Source organism: Dreissena polymorpha, chromosome 9 (genome assembly GCF_020536995.1).
Source record: "Dreissena polymorpha isolate Duluth1 chromosome 9, UMN_Dpol_1.0, whole genome shotgun sequence".
Classification (NCBI taxonomy): Eukaryota; Metazoa; Mollusca; class Bivalvia; order Myida; family Dreissenidae; genus Dreissena; species Dreissena polymorpha.
In genome coordinates, this window is record NC_068363.1 from 23,937,604 (window position 1) to 23,957,518 (window position 19,915).

The 19,915-nt window shown below is 38.7% G+C and overlaps 2 protein-coding genes across 2 annotated transcripts in view; one reads left to right on the forward strand and one right to left on the reverse strand.

Moving 5' to 3' along the window:
* Positions 1-13,947, reverse strand: part of LOC127845422 (thymus-specific serine protease-like) — a 34,567-nt gene extending 20,620 nt beyond the window's left edge. Inside the window, exons 1-7 of the mRNA XM_052376323.1 lie at positions 13,380-13,947; positions 12,014-12,174; positions 10,379-10,502; positions 8,814-8,943; positions 7,290-7,413; positions 4,778-4,903; positions 3,290-3,399 (exon numbers count right to left, since the gene is read on the reverse strand). Coding sequence (XP_052232283.1) covers positions 3,290-3,399; positions 4,778-4,903; positions 7,290-7,413; positions 8,814-8,943; positions 10,379-10,502; positions 12,014-12,174; positions 13,380-13,443 — 839 coding nt within the window. The 5' untranslated portion in view covers positions 13,444-13,947. The remainder of the gene's footprint in view (positions 1-3,289; positions 3,400-4,777; positions 4,904-7,289; positions 7,414-8,813; positions 8,944-10,378; positions 10,503-12,013; positions 12,175-13,379) is intronic.
* Positions 13,948-18,327: 4,380 nt separating this feature from the next.
* Positions 18,328-18,762, forward strand: LOC127845916 (small proline-rich protein 3-like). The gene has a single exon (XM_052377094.1). It carries the CDS (start codon positions 18,328-18,330, stop codon positions 18,760-18,762), a length of 435 nt encoding a protein of 144 aa, XP_052233054.1.
* Positions 18,763-19,915: the final 1,153 nt, after the last annotated feature.

Here is a 19,915-nt window from a genome sequence, read left to right on the forward strand (position 1 = left end):
AGGGACACCACACCATATCACTGTGCTACACTAGGGACACCACACCATATCACTGTGCTACGCTAGGGACACCACACCATATCACTGTGCTACACTAGGGACACCACACCATACCACTGTGCTACACTAGGGACACCACACCATATCACTGTGCTACACTAGGGACACCACACCATATCACTGTGCTACACTAGGGACACCACACCATATCACTGTGCTACACTAGGGACACCACACCATACCACTGTGCTACGCTAGGGACACCACACCATATCACTGTGCTACGCTAGGGACACCACACCATATCACTGTGCTACGCTAGGGACACCACACCATACCGCTGTGCTACGCTAGGGACACCACACCATACCGCTGTGCTACGCTAGGGACACCACACCATACCGCTGTGCTACGCTAGGGACACCACACCATATCACTGTGCTACGCTAGGGACACCACACCATATCACTGTGCTACACTAGGGACACCACACCATACCGCTGTGCTACACTAGGGACACCACACCATACCGCTGTGCTACGCTAGGGACACCACACCATATCACTGTGCTACACTAGGGACACCACACCATATCACTGTGCTACGCTAGGGACACCACACCATATCACTGTGCTACACTAGGGACACCACACCATACCGCTGTGCTACACTAGGGACACCACACCATACCGCTGTGCTACACTAGGGACACCACACCATATCACTGTGCTACGCCAACCTCCTTGTCACACTAGGGACACCACACCATATCACTGTGCTACGCTAGGGACACCACACCATACCGCTGTGCTACACTAGGGACACCACACCATACCGCTGTGCTACACTAGGGACACCACACCATATCACTGTGCTACGCTAGGGACACCACACCATATCACTGTGCTACACTAGGGACACCACACCATATCACTGTGCTACGCTAGGGACACCACACCATACCACTGTGCTACGCCAACCTCCTTGTCACACTAGGGACACCACACCATACCGCTGTGCTACGCTAGGGACACCACACCATATCACTGTGCTACGCTAGGGACACCACACCATATCACTGTGCTACGCTAGGGACACCACACCATATCACTGTGCTACACTAGGGACACCACACCATATCACTGTGCTACACTAGGGACACCACACCATATCACTGTGCTACGCTAGGGACACCACACCATATCACTGTGCTACACTAGGGACACCACACCATATCACTGTGCTACGCTAGGGACACCACACCATATCACTGTGCTACGCCAACCTCCTTGTCACACTAGGGACACCACACCATATCACTGTGCTACGCTAGGGACACCACACCATATCACTGTGCTACGCTAGGGACACCACACCATATCACTGTGCTACGCTAGGGACACCACACCATATCACTGTGCTACACTAGGGACACCACACCATATCACTGTGCTACGCTAGGGACACCACACCATATCACTGTGCTACACTAGGGACACCACACCATATCACTGTGCTACGCTAGGGACACCACACCATATCACTGTGCTACGCTAGGGACACCACACCATATCACTGTGCTACACTAGGGACACCACACCATATCACTGTGCTACACTAGGGACACCACACCATATCACTGTGCTACGCTAGGGACACCACACCATATCACTGTGCTACACTAGGGACACCACACCATATCACTGTGCTACGCTAGGGACACCACACCATATCACTGTGCTACGCTAGGGACACCACACCATATCACTGTGCTACACTAGGGACACCACACCATATCACTGTGCTACGCTAGGGACACCACACCATATCACTGTGCTACGCTAGGGACACCACACCATATCACTGTGCTACGCTAGGGACACCACACCATATCACTGTGCTACACTAGGGACACCACACCATATCACTGTGCTACACTAGGGACACCACACCATATCACTGTGCTACACTAGGGACACCACACCATATCACTGTGCTACGCTAGGGACACCACACCATATCACTGTGCTACGCTAGGGACACCACACCATATCACTGTGCTACGCTAGGGACACCACACCATATCACTGTGCTACGCTAGGGACACCACACCATATCACTGTGCTACGCTAGGGACACCACACCATATCACTGTGCTACGCTAGGGACACCACACCATATCACTGTGCTACGCTAGGGACACCACACCATATCACTGTGCTACGCTAGGGACACCACACCATATCACTGTGCTACGCTAGGGACACCACACCATATCACTGTGCTACGCTAGGGACACCACACCATATCACTGTGCTACGCTAGGGACACCACACCATATCACTGTGCTACGCTAGGGACACCACACCATACCGCTGTGCTACGCCAACCTCCTTGTCACACTAGGGACACCACACCATACCGCTGTGCTACGCCAACCTCCTTGTCACACTAGGGACACCACACCATACCGCTGTGCTACGCCAACCTCCTTGTCACACTAGGGACACCACACCATACCGCTGTGCTACGCCAACCTCCTTGTCACACTAGGGACACCACACCATACCGCTGTGCTACGCCAACCTCCTTGTCACACTAGGGACACCACACCATACCGCTGTGCTACGCCAACCTCCTTGTCACACTAGGGACACCACACCATATCACTGTGCTACGCTAGGGACACCACACCATATCACTGTGCTACGCTAGGGACACCACACCATATCACTGTGCTACGCTAGGGACACCACACCATATCACTGTGCTACGCTAGGGACACCACACCATATCACTGTGCTACGCTAGGGACACCACACCATATCACTGTGCTACGCTAGGGACACCACACCATATCACTGTGCTACGCTAGGGACACCACACCATATCACTGTGCTACGCTAGGGACACCACACCATATCACTGTGCTACGCTAGGGACACCACACCATATCACTGTGCTACGCTAGGGACACCACACCATATCACTGTGCTACGCTAGGGACACCACACCATACCGCTGTGCTACGCCAACCTCCTTGTCACACTAGGGACACCACACCATATCACTGTGCTACGCCAACCTTATAAGCTTATTACCCCATTTTATATGCATTAAACCCCATTTTATATGCATTAAACCCCATTTTATATGCATTAAACCCCATTTTATATGCATTAAACCCCATTTTATATGCATTAAACCCCATTTTATATGCATTAAACCCTATTTTATATGCATTAAACCCCATTTTTCCAGAGTGAGACTTAAATAAAATAATAATTACTGCATTGAGATCTTGTTACATGACTGGAAGTCCTCCTGCAATTGGTCGTACAGCGTGTATAAGATCATATCGTCAATCTGCCGAAATGCGGCTCTTACGGTCTCTAAACACTGGAATAAAAACAGACAACGACAAATGTAAATGACTTGTAGCTAAGAAATCTTAGCAGAAAATAACAACAAATAATGTTCTGGAGATATGTTAAGCCAAAGCAATGTTAAATATGAAATTTACAAACATCATTATCTTGTTTGGGACTTTTCGTATTAAAAATAATTACAAAAAATACTATCAGTTTTAACCTCAAACTTAGACAATTTTGTGAATTTGTCGTCTGATGGAAAAGTACACAGATCTTCCATTTCAAAAATAATGTCACATACATAAGAATCAACTTACCCACTTAAATCATTTATACAAGGGTATGAACATTGATAACAACATTCTACTTGCCTGCAAGCAACAAGCTTTTAAAACAAAGCTACATCTGGTACACCAGGTATACATGTTAACTGCTTTTATAACAAAATAATGTTTAAAGAAATTGGCATCCAAATATAACAAGAGCATCGTACAACGGGTGCCACGCTCGGCTGCTAAAGCTTGTCAGAATTTTTTTTTTTAAAGGTCACAGTGACCTTGACCTTTGACCTAGTGACCCAAATATGGGTGTGGGGTGTAGAAGTCATCAAGGTGCATGTACATAATAAGTTTCAAAGTTGTAGGTGGAAGCACTGTGATGTTAGAGGCATAGTTTAAGTTTTATATTAGAGGTCACAGTGACCTTGACCTTTGACCTAACGACCCAAAATTGGGTGTGGCATGTAAAAGTCATCAAGGTGCATGTACATATGAAGTTTCAAAAGTGTAGGTGGAAGCACTATGATGTTAGAGCCAATGTAAAGGTTTTAGCATGACGCCCAGACGGCGAAGGCAGACGACAAGGAGGCTATGACAATACCTTGGGTTTTCTCCGAAAACAGCCGAGCTAAAAACAAGAGATGTGTTTGTCAGAAACACAATGCCTTCTACTGCGCGGCTTTGAAGCAATATATTTGACCTTTGACCTTGAAGGATGACCTTGACCTTTCACCACTCAAAATATGCAGCTCCATGACATACACATGCATGCCGAATATCAAGTTGCTATCTTCAATATTGCAAAAGTTATTGGCAATGTTAAAGTTTTCGGACGAATGGACAGATTGACAGACTGACGGACAGTTCAACTGCTATATGCCACCCTGCCGGAGGCATAAACACGAATACCAGAGCATTATGTTTAAAAAGGTTAAATATTGCTCATAATATACTTGACCATGGGCCTGTTAACGGGAATACATCTTCTTGTCTGGCAGTGTAATTTTTAATCGTTGGCACTATCTATAAACTACCCCCCTTATATTACAAAACATTATCAAATAAGATCTATAAATTAACCCCCTTACAAAACAGAACATTGATTTACTTTCATATCTATAAACTCACCCCCTTAGAGCCTCCCACAAGTTCACTGGACAGACTTGCGGCAACCACATCATTGTATCCCTCGAAGTTTGTGATTGCGCGCACAGGGGCTGAGCTTGCTACAGCGCCAGCCACCAGATGGGGGTACTGAAATCAGGAGAGCAAATAATGTTAATTATTTTGATGTCATTTCACTGTGTATTTTGTTAGGGACACCAAATAATTTAAATTATTTTGCTATAATTTCACTGTAAATTCTTTTAAGGCACACAAAATAATTTAAATCATTTTGATACCATTTCACAGTGATTTTTTTTCTTTAGGGACAGCAAATAATTTTAATCATTTTGATTTCATTTCACAGTGAAATAAGTTTTGTTCAAGTAGTAAATCTAAGCTCAAGACCGCAAGCCTACGGCCTTGTATCACAAACATACATAATATAGACAGTCCCAGAAATTGATAACTCCCGGATTACCGCCCCTGAATACTCACGCGCGCCTCCAAAACGGTACTGAAGAAAAAGAACAAGGACATATATGTGTGTATAGGTCCCTGAACAAAACAAGAAGGTGACACGATTTTATCGAATATATTTGAAGATTTAAATCGTTTCTGTTATCGATCTGATAATCAAATAATAGTTCGTGTTTTTTTAAGATCAGTTATTACGTAGAAATAAGGTTCATCTGCATTCATTTAAGAGTAATAAAACTCATCATGAACAGGGACCTATTTGTAAAGGTCCCTGGCAAGAATAAGGTCTTGATTGTCATTTAACATGTTATTTAAAGGTGACATGTGATATGTTATCTTAATAACGGTATCTACACATGTGCAGGCATGTGGTGTCACGGGCATACCCATAAACTCTTTTAATCCATACTTGGGACATCACCTCCCATTGAGGGGATTCTTTCACCCCTTTATCGCTGATGTTTTTTGTCAAGACCTTTATCTTACTGAAATTAATCATCCGTACAGTAATAACGAAATGGAGAATGTTTAGAAAAACAAAAATATGTACTATTCAATAAAAAAGTCGGCCTCGGTCTTCAATCTTACACAGTTTCTAATTGAGTATCTCCGGAATTATATAAGTACGGCATTTTATAAGAAACAAGGCTATTGTCAAGCAATATGGTCCCCTACCGGCTCCACCGTTGTCAGAAATTCCACCATATTCGTATTTTTATTTGGGTTGCCATAGCAACCACAATTTTTGACGTAGGAACAAAATGAAATGACGTGCATAATGTCCATATTGCCATCTATCCATGTTGCAAGTTTCATGAAAAAATATTAAATACTTTTAAAGTTATCGCAGGATCCAGAAAACCACCATTTTCAGCAGTATTTCTAGTCTATTTGTTGCCATAGCAACCATAATTTTTTACGTAGGAACAAAATGAAATGACGTGCATAATGTCCATATTGCCATCTATCCATGTTGCAAGTTTCATGAAAAAATATTAAATACTTTTAAAGTTATCGCAGGATCCAGAAAACCACCATTTTCAGCAGTATTTCTAGTCTATTTGTTGCCATAGCAACCATAATTTTTTACGTAGGAACAAAATGAAATGACGTGCATAATGTCCATATTGCCATCTATCCATGTTTCAAGTTTCATGAAAAAATATTAAGAACTTTTAAAGTTATCGCAGGATCCAGAAAAGTGTGACAGACAGACTCACACACAGACAGACAGACAGACGGACACACAGAGCGCAAACCATAATTCCCCTCCGGTGAAACCGGTAGGGGACAATAATACACGCTAAGATCACAACGTTTACTTCAGACTTTATATATTTCTATAAATTTTCATTGAATAATTTTATTTCATAAAGAAATCATTAAAATACAACGGCATTACTGAAAGTCATGCTTAAAAAAGCAAACTTGGTCTTTAATAATACGTGTTGTCACTGAATATTGTTGCAGAGACACATATTTTATAAATCTATTGTGTATATTTCTTATTCAACTCATATTGATTAACGATGTTTAACAAATCGACACTTGGTGTATGTTTCAATTGTTTTCAATCCTACTTTGCGAAGTCATTAAGTACTGTTTAATGGAATAAAGCGGGTGTACACTATGATTACACTGTAATCTGCCAAATTCTTCAGTACCGTCAGGATCAGCAGGTCATGTGAAAGCCAATATGACGGCTGTCAATTTGTCGATTTTGGGATTGTCTATTCTTACTCAACTTTGATATTTTATCAATTTTTGGGATCAGGTTCATAATCATACTCAACTTGGTGTTCTCAGATGTTGTTTTGAGATTAGTGTCTGATTTAACCTTGAATTAAAGCAAGAATATATCAATATTGCAAGATATCCTGAGACATAAGATTGTGAGCTAGCTGACCAACAATCCAAGTGTTCAGCTGAGTGGAAAATCAAAACTCATCTTTGTATCATGTGCAGGGCCCAGTATCATGTGCAGGGCCCAGTATCATGTGCAGGGCTTAGTATCATGAATATTGTTGATTTTCTAAGCTCAACTCAGCAGACCTACCTTGAGTCTGAACCAAGCAGACAGTGCCCCCGGATAGCTCCCACCAAAACAGATCCACTGAGTGGAATCCGGGATACCATACTTGGTGCGGATGTACCGGACAAATGTCGCCAGATCAGCTAGACTGGAAAAGTAGGACAAAACAGTGTGAAATACAATTCAACCACATAACCAAAAATACCGAAATACAACAGACCAATGTTGTAATGTTTACTAAATAAACTAAAATTGTTTACAACCAGCACTTCATCCGGAAGAATCATATTAAAATAAATCCTCAATTTGGTTAAAGTGAGTCCTCATAATCTTAAGACATATGGACGCCAAAGAATGGATGACTGGTACAAGGTTTAACGTCCGTTTTCACTGAAAGGGTGAGTTTATAGATATGAACAATTATCAATGTTCTGTATGTAAGTGACTAAGTCTATAGATATGGAATACAATAGCATGTCAAGTGTTACATCATCAACATTTAATTGTTGCTGAAGAGCTAACAAATACATACCTAGAGATTATTTCATACTACCGGTATTATTAGGTTATTGTGCTCCAGCTAGGATTTGAAAAAGGCAGGGGGGGGCTATTTTGTCAATGGGGCACTTTAGAGCATGCAGTATTTTGTCAAAAGGGCACTTTCGAGCGCGCAGTCGTATATGGAATGCTCCCTGTTGCATATTATTTTTTATATTATTAATAATTGTTATAATATATTTCCATTATTATTAAACTAAGCAAATACAATTTCTACAATGATAAGTAAATTAATAAAACAAGTCATGATCAATCTACCGATGAAGTTTCATGATCCTAGGCATATGCGTTCTTGAGATATCATCCGAAAACCATTTTACTATTTCGGGTCACCGTGACCTTCACCTTTGACCTAGTGACCTCAAAATCAATAGGGGTCATCAATAGGGGTCATGATCAATCTACCCATGAAGTTTCATGATCCTAGGCGTATGCGTTCTTGAGTTATCATCCGGAAACCATTTTACTATTTCGGGTCACCGTGACCTTGACCTTTGACCTAGTGAACTCAAAATCAAAAGGGGTCATCTGCAAGTCATGATCAATCTACCCATGAAGTTTCATGATCCTAGGCGTATGTGTTCTTGAGTTATCATTCAAAAACCATTTAACTATTTCGGGTCACCGTGACCTTGACCTTTGACCTAGTGACCACAAAATCAATAGAGGCCATCTGCGAGTCATGATCAATGTACCTATGAAGTTTCATGATCCTAGGCCCAAGCGTTCTTGTGTTATCGTCTGACAACCACCTGGTGGACGGACCGACAGACAGACCGACCGACCGACCGACAGACCAACATGAGCAAAGCAATATACCCCCTCTTCTTCGAAGGGGGGCATAATAAGACATTTATAAATAATTATATGTCGCAATTTTTAAATATTTTTTTTAATAAATAAAAGGGCAGGGGCTCGGAAGGGCAGGACGGGGCTTCAGATGGGAAGGCCATTCCATTAAGGCCTAGCTGGAGCACTGAGGGTACATACGCCTGTTGACTGGAGAGGTACTCCAACTCCTCCAACTGAAGTCCGTCATCATTCAAGCTTGCTCCATAGAATCTGTGCTCTACCCCCACCAGCAGGGCCTTGTGTTGTCTGCCCAGCTCATACATTTCACCTAGGCACAGAGAGCAGTCAATTTCATAATCCTGCTTCCTTTGTTTGTCACTTTGTTATACCTTGGTTATTGATATTGTGACTCATATTTTATATTCCTTAAAGTTGCAATACAAAATAATCACCATAATATAGTGACAAAACAGGGGACCTGCGATTATGAAGTTAACTTTTCTAATGGACTCTATCTACCAAATTTTAAACGTTGTCAATAAATTTGAATCAGGCATTTTCCTGACCGTTTTGGAAAAAAATGCAATTTCGGAAATGGGAATTATTTCACTGGAAATGTCTAACTTTAATATACATGTTAATAATAAATCAAATTATAATAAAACAAGATGTGTTTGTGAAACACTATGTCCCCGTATATGACGTTTGACCTTGGAGGATGACCTTGACCTTGACCCTTCACCACTCAAAATGTGCAGCTCCATGAGATACACATGCATGTCAAATATAAAATTGCAAGCTTCAATATTGCAGAAGTGACATTACATGAGCAATTTTGACCCATATATTTGACCTTGAAGGATGACCTTGACCTTTCACCACTCAAAATGTGCAGCTCCATGAGATACACGTGCATGCCAAATATCAAGTTGCTATCTTCAATATTGCAAAAGTACTCATTAAATGAGCGATTTTGGCCACATATATTTGACCTCTGACCTTAAAGGATGACCTTGACTTTGACCTTTCACCACTCAAAATGTGCAGCTCCATGAGATACACATGCATGCCAAATATCAAGTTGCTATCTTGAATATTGAAATATTGCAAAAGTGTACATTAAATGAGCGATTTTGACCCATATATTTGACCTTTGACCTTGAAGGATGACCTTGACCTCGACCTTTCACCACTCAAAATGTGCAGCTCCATGAGCATGCCAAATATCAAGTTGCTATCTTGAATATTGAAATATTGCAAAAGTGTACATTAAATGAGCGATTTTGACCACATATATTTGACCTTTGACCTTGAAGGATGACCTTGACCTTTCACCACTCAAAATGTGCAGCTCCATGAGATACATAAGCATGCCAAATATCAAATTGCTATCTTCAATATTGCAAAAGTTATTGCAAATGTTAAAGTTGGCGCAAACAAACCAACAGACCAACAGACAGGGCAAAAACAATATGTCCCCCACTACTATAGTAGGGGACATAAAAAATATTTAAATTATAGTCATATACTTTTTAGATGTAAATAAAATAAAATTGAGACATTATACCAGTAATCATAAGACACTTCTTTCAAAGAAAATCATTCCCTCATGAAATTGTTTGATTTTCATAAAAATCAATTTGCATGTACAAGTATAGTCACCCCTGGAACAAAAGTATAGTTGTGAAAATATATACATTTTTTTGTAAATACTAAAATATGACGCAAAATGCCTTTAAAGATTCCTTACAAATGTAACCTACCAGCCTCTACGTCTCTAGCTGTTAGAGTTCCCTCCCCTCCAATGAACAGAAACACAGGACTCTCCTGTCCAAACCAGAACTCTGCATTCACGTAGTAGCGCTGCTTGTATGTCTTACCGAGTTCCTGAAGTATGCATTCACCACATGGCATTTACCACTCATATCTCACATGTTATAATGCATATATTTCATAAAAAGTTGCACATCACATTGCATGACACTTATCACATGGAATGATGCATATTACATAAAAAGTTGCATATCACATTGCATTACACTTATAACATGGAATGATGCATATCAAATTGCAAAAATGCTTATCACATTGCACAAATGCATAGAATGCAACACAATTCCATGCAATGAAAGATACTGATTATGTTTCAATAGCAGAGATATTGAAGATGAGTTTCGCTTTGTTTGTATTTGTTCATGTGATAGTGTTTTTAGACAACAATACCTTAAATGTTATGCATATGTTTATCCATCTGTGTTTAGTAACCAATTACTGACTTCATCCGAAAAAAACAACGTGTCAAGTTGAGTAAATTTATAAAATAAGCATTTGCAATTCGCAAATCATTTATTAGTTATACCACATCACCACGAATGATGCATGTCACATTGTTCTATGAATACCAAATATCACCGGGAATGTTGCACATCACTGACACAAATCAAACACATAAAACAAGGTATTGAGCAAATCATGTCATATCATTTTTGAATAACATCATAATGTGTAGATATTGTAAAATTATGCATATCACATTAAATTAAGCATATCACAACGAAACATAAGGCTGTCAATTGTAATATGAAGCAAGATATTTTAATGGAAAATTTAAGTTGAAAAAAAGGGTATAACTGTTTGCATTTTCAATGTAGAATGATTAAAATTGAACATAAACAACTTAGTTTCATAAGGAACCATGCACATTGTTCTTTGAAAAGTGAAGACAAACATTATCAACACGGTTGAGCCCATGATAAAAAAGACATCCTTGGTGATTCCAGTATAAATTGCACCCTCCTTTCTAAATAAAGTAATGAAAAACCTTAACCGATTTTCTCATCTGATTTAAAAAAAAAAATCAACACAAGGGACAGCTCAAACCTTAGACATGGCATTGAACACAAGGGACAGCTCAAACCTTAGACACGGCATTGAACACAAGGGGCAGCTCAAACATTAGACATGGCATTGAACACAAAGGACAGCTCAAACATTAGACATGGCATTGAACACAAGGGACAGCTCAAACCTTAGCCATGGCATTGAACACAAGGGGCAGCTCAAACCTTAGACATGGCATTGAACACATGGGAGAGCTCAAACCCTAGACATGGCATCGAACACAAGGGACTGCTCAAACCTTAGACATGGCATCAAACACAAGGGACAGCTCAAACCTTAGACATGGCATTGAACACAAGGGACAGCTCAAACCTTAGACATGGCATTGAACACAAGGGACAGCTCAAACCTTAGACATGGCATTGAACACAAGGGACAGCTCAAACCTTAGACATGGCATTGAACACAAGAGACAGCTCAAACCTTGGACATTGCATTGGACACAAGGGACAGCTCAAACCTTAGACATGGCATTGAACACAAGGGACAGCTCAAACCTTGAACATGGCATTGAAATGGTCTAGAGGCTGTTCCAAGAAGAACGTCTGTGTTGGACTGGACCTGTAGCCATTCTTCCTGTACCTCTCCGCAATCACTTGGTCTGCCCGCTGGCGCCTGTGATGCTCTACAAGCTGTCGGAACTTCCAGAATCTTGTTCCTTGAATTACAGAAGTTCCAATTAAGCCTTCCCCGCGCAGATACCCATTTTGATGTGTTTGAAGTCCCTCAAAATCAAATTAAATTAAAGGTCTTTCTTACTAGTTTCCAGTATTTAAGGCTTCACTCCCATCCCTAAGGTACTGATGTGCAGTAAACAGCAAAAAACCTGAGCTGACGGGGAGCTACTCTCAATTAAGGCTGTTCTTGTTTAATGCTGGTTGCATATAGCAATTTTTACTTTGAATCTCAGCAGAAAACAGTTATCGTTATTACTCTTAATTTTCGGACACCCCATTTTTTGCCAAAAAATTATCTTTGTGATTCTGAATTTTCGGACATGTATGTTTTTGGCTATCATTAATGACTCTTAATTTTTGGATAACATATTTTACAACACTCTTTTACCACATTTCGGCACTGTATTCACTTATCTTGTGACACTTTGATCATGGATTTTTACAAACAGATTAAAGTCATAAAATATGGAAGACACATGCCTGAGGGCAATGGACCATAACATTTGCGTAATTTGGCAAATAACCATATGTATGTGTAGAAAATATTCGCTTCACCCAAATATCTACCAAGATCTACCACAGTCTAAAGTGCAAACTCATGCAAATGGCACCACTAAAGCAAGAAATAATTGCTTTAATTTTCTTTGCTATTCTTTCGTACGCTTTTGTACTCCCAGAGCCGCCATAGCAAAAAATATCACAGGCTCTGGAAGTACCTTTATACAGACTACCCCAGCTACAAGACTCTTTTGGTCACAATTAGGCTGTACATTTTTGAATACTTTGGCTCAGAGTTGTCAGAAGCAACTAGTACCAGACTTTGCTTATCAATGTAACAAAACGGCAGTTTAAACTGTTTTGTGTATTAGGTTTTTGTCTGGTAAGAATTAATTTTAAGTTTTTCATTTTGAGTCCTGCAAAATCTGGTATTAATTCATGTATGACAAAATTCTGTAAACTAACAAAGTTTAACTGACCCTTTTTAAAACATGAAAGCCAACACACGCCTTTATCTTACTGACAATAAGTTTGTTTTATTCACTTCAGTATATAATAATTTAACGTTCTGCAACGAAAAAATACTGCAGACATCGTTAACTAATTAACACTTATGTCCGAATAATGACTGTCCGAATAAACGTTAGAATTTTCACTAGGCAATGCACCAAACTCGTAAAATACATACCTAGAACTGATTCCGAGATATGAAATGCGTTCAACACAAACACGAGAATTACCAAAATCTTCATTGCTAGATCCGTATAAATGTCAATTAGACTGAGTGAGTCCTATTTAATTACCGCAACTTGTTCAACCGGTTAAGTTTTCTCTGTTTACATCACGTGATATCGCGCATGTGATTTCCATCGTCATGTGATTTCGGCCTGTCTCACTTGCGCATGCTCCAAAGCACGAGTGGCCTCGAGTAGTGCGTGACTAGGTTAAAGCACTGTCATATGTGAACTAAATACAAGATTGTAAGTCACAGCACTTAATTCGAACAAAGTGTAATTTTCCTGATAGCTAAATAGTTAGGCATTACAATTAATAGCTTAGCATTCTAATTCCGTTTATGTTTAGCTCGCTGTGTTTCTTCCAGGTTTAAACACACATGCGCTGAAAAAAAATTGTTTCAACGGTCTTCACTAACGCGACCGACCTGTCAACCTATTGTGTGTGTGTCAACTTTAAACCCTGTTTGTTATTTAAGATTGGTATCGTCGAGTATTCCAACACCGTGGAAGTTCTAACATCGTGGTATCCATTATTCTCGTGACGGGTCGTGCTAAAAGGCGGATGAAAGAGCGGATGATATAGCGTATATAGTAAAGAGCGGATGATATAGACAAAGAAGGATTATCGGAAAGAGCGGATGATATGAACAAAGAAGGAAACAGCGGATGATATAGCGTATATAGTAAAGAGCGGATGATATATACAAAGAAGGGATTTGCGTATATATAAATAATTATTAAATAATAATAAATTAATTAATTAATAATAATAATTAATTAATAATAATTAATTATATAAATAATTATTAAATCTGCGGACATTATGAATCAGCGGATAATATATACAAATAAGGAAAAGAGCGGATTTGCGGATATATAAATAATTATTAAATAATTATTAATTAATTAATTAATAATAATAATTAATTAATATTAATTAATTATATAAATAAATATTTGAAAGTAAATATTAAGTTATTTAAGTTTAAATATAAAGCACAATAGTATTTTTAGGCGACTGAATATATATGTATTTAGTAAATAATAACTTCGTTAGATATTGACTTAATTTTTTTATCAAAAAGCAGAATACTATTCAATTTCTCTCTAAATATACATGAGGTAGTTTGCCAACAAAATGAATATGTTGCCCAGCTCTTGCCACGTGGAGGCCACCTCTTGTAAGAGCCAAATTTTGAAAAAAAATAGGCCGAAATCGTCACTTATATAAACAATAAATTTAATTTTGAAGCTGTTTGTAATGAAATAAACCTGCATATGAGCTTGTCTGTCAATGAGTATGTTATTCTCAATTCCAAATTTGATAATTATAATAGAAAGTAATTATATATTTAAAAAAAACAGGCAGGAAAGTGTAATTAAATATATGGTACATAATATAAATACATATAATAAAAAATGAGTCATACATTGCTATTTATCCCGTATTATGTTTTTATATAATAGAAGTTATTACATGTTGCCAAAAATTAGATAATTATAATAGAAAGTAATTATATATAAAAAAAACAGGACATACACCGGTATTTTGGCCGGAAAGTGTAATTAAATATATGGTACATAATATAAATACATATAATAAAAAAGTGAGTCATACATTGCTATTTATCCCGTATTATGTTTTTATATAATAGAAGTTATTACATGATGCAAAAATTAGATAATTATAATAGAAAGTAATTACATATTTAATAAAATAAAACAGGACATACACCGGTATTTTGGCCGGAAAGTGTAATTATATATATATGGTACATAATATAAATACATATAATAAAAATAATAAAAATACTTTATAATAAAAAAGTGTAATTAAATATATGTTACACAATATAAATACATAACATATAATACAAAAAATATGAGTCATACATTGCTATTTATCCCGTATTATGTTTTTATATATTTTTTTATATATTGAAATTATTAAATTTTGCAATTTGGGCAAACAAATTGCACATCAACATTAGAAATGTCCGATGGTGCATGAACACATTGCTTGTGTTGTTGGAAATTCAATCATAAGTTCGGAATCTAAACAAGACAAAAGATGTTCTCTTAACTTTAAGGAATTAAATATCAAATCAAAACAAGGTTTTTTCCTAAAACACAAAGATGTTGCGTGCGCTATTGCATAAAGCCCACAATCGACGGAATTATCTTGTTTTTGCACTGACGGAACTATGATATTAATTTTGTCTTCGCCTTCACCATAAATTTGCGCCAATTGTATTTTCAGACCATCAGGAATGATCTTATCATCGGGTCTTGTATTGCCTAAACTGTCAAGTAAATAAATTTTATTTTTGTGTTCGAAAGATGTTACCCAATGATCGTTATGTGTGATGGATCTGACACGACAGGTTTTTATTAATTGGTTTTAAGGGAATATGCGTTTCCCATTTTTTTGTTGTCTTGTCAAATTGTGGGACCTTCTCGGGTAATTGAAGGCCGCCAATATCATTACCGAATTGATTTCTTAAAAGCTTATTGACTGCCTCCATATGCTGAGAATGTAGTTTTTCGTTGTTTGTAATGTCATTTTTGTCATTTACGTTTAATTTGAGGTTTTCGTTCCACCATAAAATGATTTTAGGTGGAATGCTTTCGAGACGGTCGCAGATATCAATACATGTGTTAATCGATTCTATCTGTGTAAGAGGTTTTTCTTGAACTGGTAAAAATTGTTTATCATCATTTGCTAGTTTAACATCATTTTCAATGCATTCATTTATTTCGTGTATAATTGACAGGTCCGGTATTTTATTAAATTTACATGGGTCTTCTGTAGGGGATAACTCACGTTTTCTTTTATTTCCACTTGTGGAATAAGGCGTTTTAATGACTGATTTAGGCGTTGAGGCCTCGAATAACGATCTACGAACATTAACGGTTTGTTTTTCGGCATTATTAGGTGTAATGGAGGACGTTAGCATGTCTTTTTTTGAACTATTTTTTATTATAGAATCCGGAGCCGCATTGACTTGAATATCGTTATCACCCTTTCTTCCCCTTTTAGTACCGCATTTTTTATTTATTTTGGTACGACAGTTTCGCCTAAGTTGTGTTAAATTGTAAACTTTTTTGTCATCCGGTTGTGGCATACCGATTGCCATCATCGCTGAAATTATATGATAACACCTACTAGTCGATGGACACGTGCACGATTCTTTTGGAAACAGTGTAACGGAATACTTGGTACCGTTTGATCCCTGTACCATAAATGCCCCCATTTGCGGCACTAAAACTATGTTATTTTCTTCAATTACTTTAATTGCTAGCGATTTTTGAGTAGTACATTTTTTATGTTGATTCTCTTTTTTAATTTTGTCATCATTTTCAACATTAGAGATCTCGGCGTTGCCTAAAATACTATTTAATTCACCTTTAATCAAATCAATCATTTTATCAGGATGACAGACATTTTTAGGAAGTATAACAGTGTCAGGATCTAATTTCGCGTACAAGCAATTCGATTTTAACGTCCACTCACTTTCATCACAGAACGCACGAATTAGTTCTGATAACATATTGCCCTGCATGTAGTACAAGTACAGAACTATTTGGTCGATTGCCTTTTCCTTGTAATCAATTAATCTTTTTAACATGGCATTGAGACTTTCACTTACATTATTTGTAATTCCGGAATACGGATTATATATATCTCTTTCTAACAGAATCCAACGTGCTGAATAGTTTACAATTCCAGATAAAATACAGTCATCAAAATATTTCAGAAACGCTTCGCTCCAGTTTATTTTTAGCTCATCTAAAGTTTCATCAAACATTGTTCGGTTCTCACATTGCAATAAAGTTCGGATATTTGCCTCATACACCTTTCTATCGTCGATTGTACCGCCGTGTTTTAAAACCCAAAATTTCACGTCATTGAGTATGTGAATCCAGCAGTTCACGACTTTTGCGTTTTCTAATTTTGTTTCAAATGCACCTACTATTGCCTGCTCTCGGTCTGTTACAATCGTTACATGTTTTGAATCTAAATTTGGTATTTGTTGTTTTAAAATATCAACGAAGCTTTCGTGGCAACTTTGCAACTTTCGTTCGTGAATCATAAAAGCGATAGGTAGCACAGGCGTTTCTTTAAACATTTGGTGCTGAATTGCGATTGTAGACACATAAAAGTCACCAAGATTAAACGTTGTATCGCAAAAAAGTTCTACATGGGAGTTTTTTATTTGAATTAGTTTTTTTACTTCGTCTAATAATTCTTTATTTCCTACGATTATTTCCAAATCAGGCGTCGTTTTTATGCTTAAAACATAACCGTTTAGTTGCGAAACCAATAAATGCAACGAATACATTGAGTCGTGAGAGAGTTTGTTTTTGTTCTGTACGTTTATATTTAAATTTTGAAGTTGTTTTAAATTTCTCGGGGCGCTAACACCCTGCAATTTCGTCTCTGGCGATAGCTCAGATCTTATTTTTTCCAAAATGTGTTTCGGATTTTCATTGTTAATGACGGAATTTTTCATTTGACTCATTACAGATGGTTTTGTTCGCCTATGTATTCGGTTGTTTCGCTTCCTATTACCATGGGGTAGTGCTTGATATTGACTGTCATCACCATAATATACAATTACTGTTTTACCATTGTAATCTTCATTTAAATATTGGAATACGTGCTTTTGAAATTTGTCACTTACAACGCCTTTGTTCTTTATTTTAAAAAATATCCTCTGAATAACTTTACCTTCAAAATTATATTGTACCCTACCGTTTTGTTTCCAAATGTAGCCGTCTGCTCTCCAATCGCCCCGTTGGTTTAATAATCCAGAGTCACTAAATAAGAATACACATCCGGCTTTGGGTTTAAAAGGTGGTTCCTGTGTTGTACTGTCTGGTAATTTGGATTCTAGTATGCACGATGCCTCCCCGTATGAAATTGGACGATCAGTAGTCGAAAATAACGGAACGTCAGTCCCACCCCCAACAAGCTTACGTTGTCCCGACACAGGCGACGTAGAATCCGGCGATGACATCCGCTCTTCAGGCGACTTCCGCGGTCCCGACACCGGCGACTTCAGCTTCCCCGACACTGGCGACTTCCCCTGTCCCGACACCGGAGACTTACGATATTCCGACACTGGCGACTTTAGCCTCCCCGACACCGGCGACTTCCGCTTTTCCGACAACGGCGACTTCCGATGTCCCGACCCCGGCGACTTACGATATCCCGACACTGGCGACTTCAGCTTCCCCGACACCGGCGACTTCCGCTTTTCCGACAACGGCGACTTCCGATGTCCCGACCCCTGCGACTTTCGCTGCCCCGACCCCGGAGACTTCGGGTGAAACTTTCCGCCCAGATAAGGTGCAGATGGCAGGTCACGGACGCTTTCGTACACTACCCTATTCTCTATTGCAGTGCAGATGCGTGAAGCTCAATCGTCGTGTCGACAACAAGGCAAACAAGGATTGTTTGACTTCCGATACTCGACGCGCCCCGACTTCCGGCTAGCAGAGAACTTAACGGTTGTCCAAGTTTCAGCATATGTTCGACATGGAGGTGATGGAGGAGGTGTTGAAGGACCCTCGGTCATCTGTATGCGTACTGCTTCGTTCTTCGCAAATGGTACAGCCGGGTGTACCACACGCTTCACTGCAACAAGCTTACGTTGTCCCGACACAGGCGACGTAGAATCCGGCGAATCCTGCTTTATCAATACTGATGGTACAGTCGGGTGTACCACACGCTTCACTGCACTGATGGCACTCCCTAGGTTCTCTGAAAGGTAAAAGGTGTGACACGAGGCTTTGATCATATACGTGTTAATGTAAATTAAAGGTACAATTGACTGACGATAGTTACAGTTTGTTAAAGGTGTGACCTGTGGCTTTGATCATATACTTGTTAATGGAACTTAAACGGTACAACTTACTGACAATCTTTACAGTTTGTTTAAGGTGTGACATGCGGCTTTAATCATAAAATTGTTAATGAAAATTAAAGGTAAAACTGACAATTTTTAATTCATGAAATTAACATATTCATATTTGCTGCACATAATACATACTGCGTTTATGTATTTTTACTTGCATGTGCAATTAGTGAAGATGTCATTAGAAAATATTTCCTTCGAAATTTGTTAAGTTTAATGTTTATGTATCTCAATCATATATTGGTAAAAACCGTTATGCTACGCTTTAATAATCTGGGTGACTTGTTATCAAGATTATTATCAGCTTATCAACAATTAGTTTAAAATAACATGCCAATTTCTTGTGTACTAGAAGCAATCGATAATCGATAATGCGCTAAATAGCTTCAATAAGGACACTAAGGGTGCGTATTAATGATAACAATAGGGAGTCTTACCAGTTGTTGTTTACTTGTTTTCAGAAAAAAGACAATAACGGTGCAGATATATTATTATTTTTTTTTCCTTCCTTCATAAATGACTCTTATCACACAATGATTTCATCTATACTTCGGAAAACATAAAAT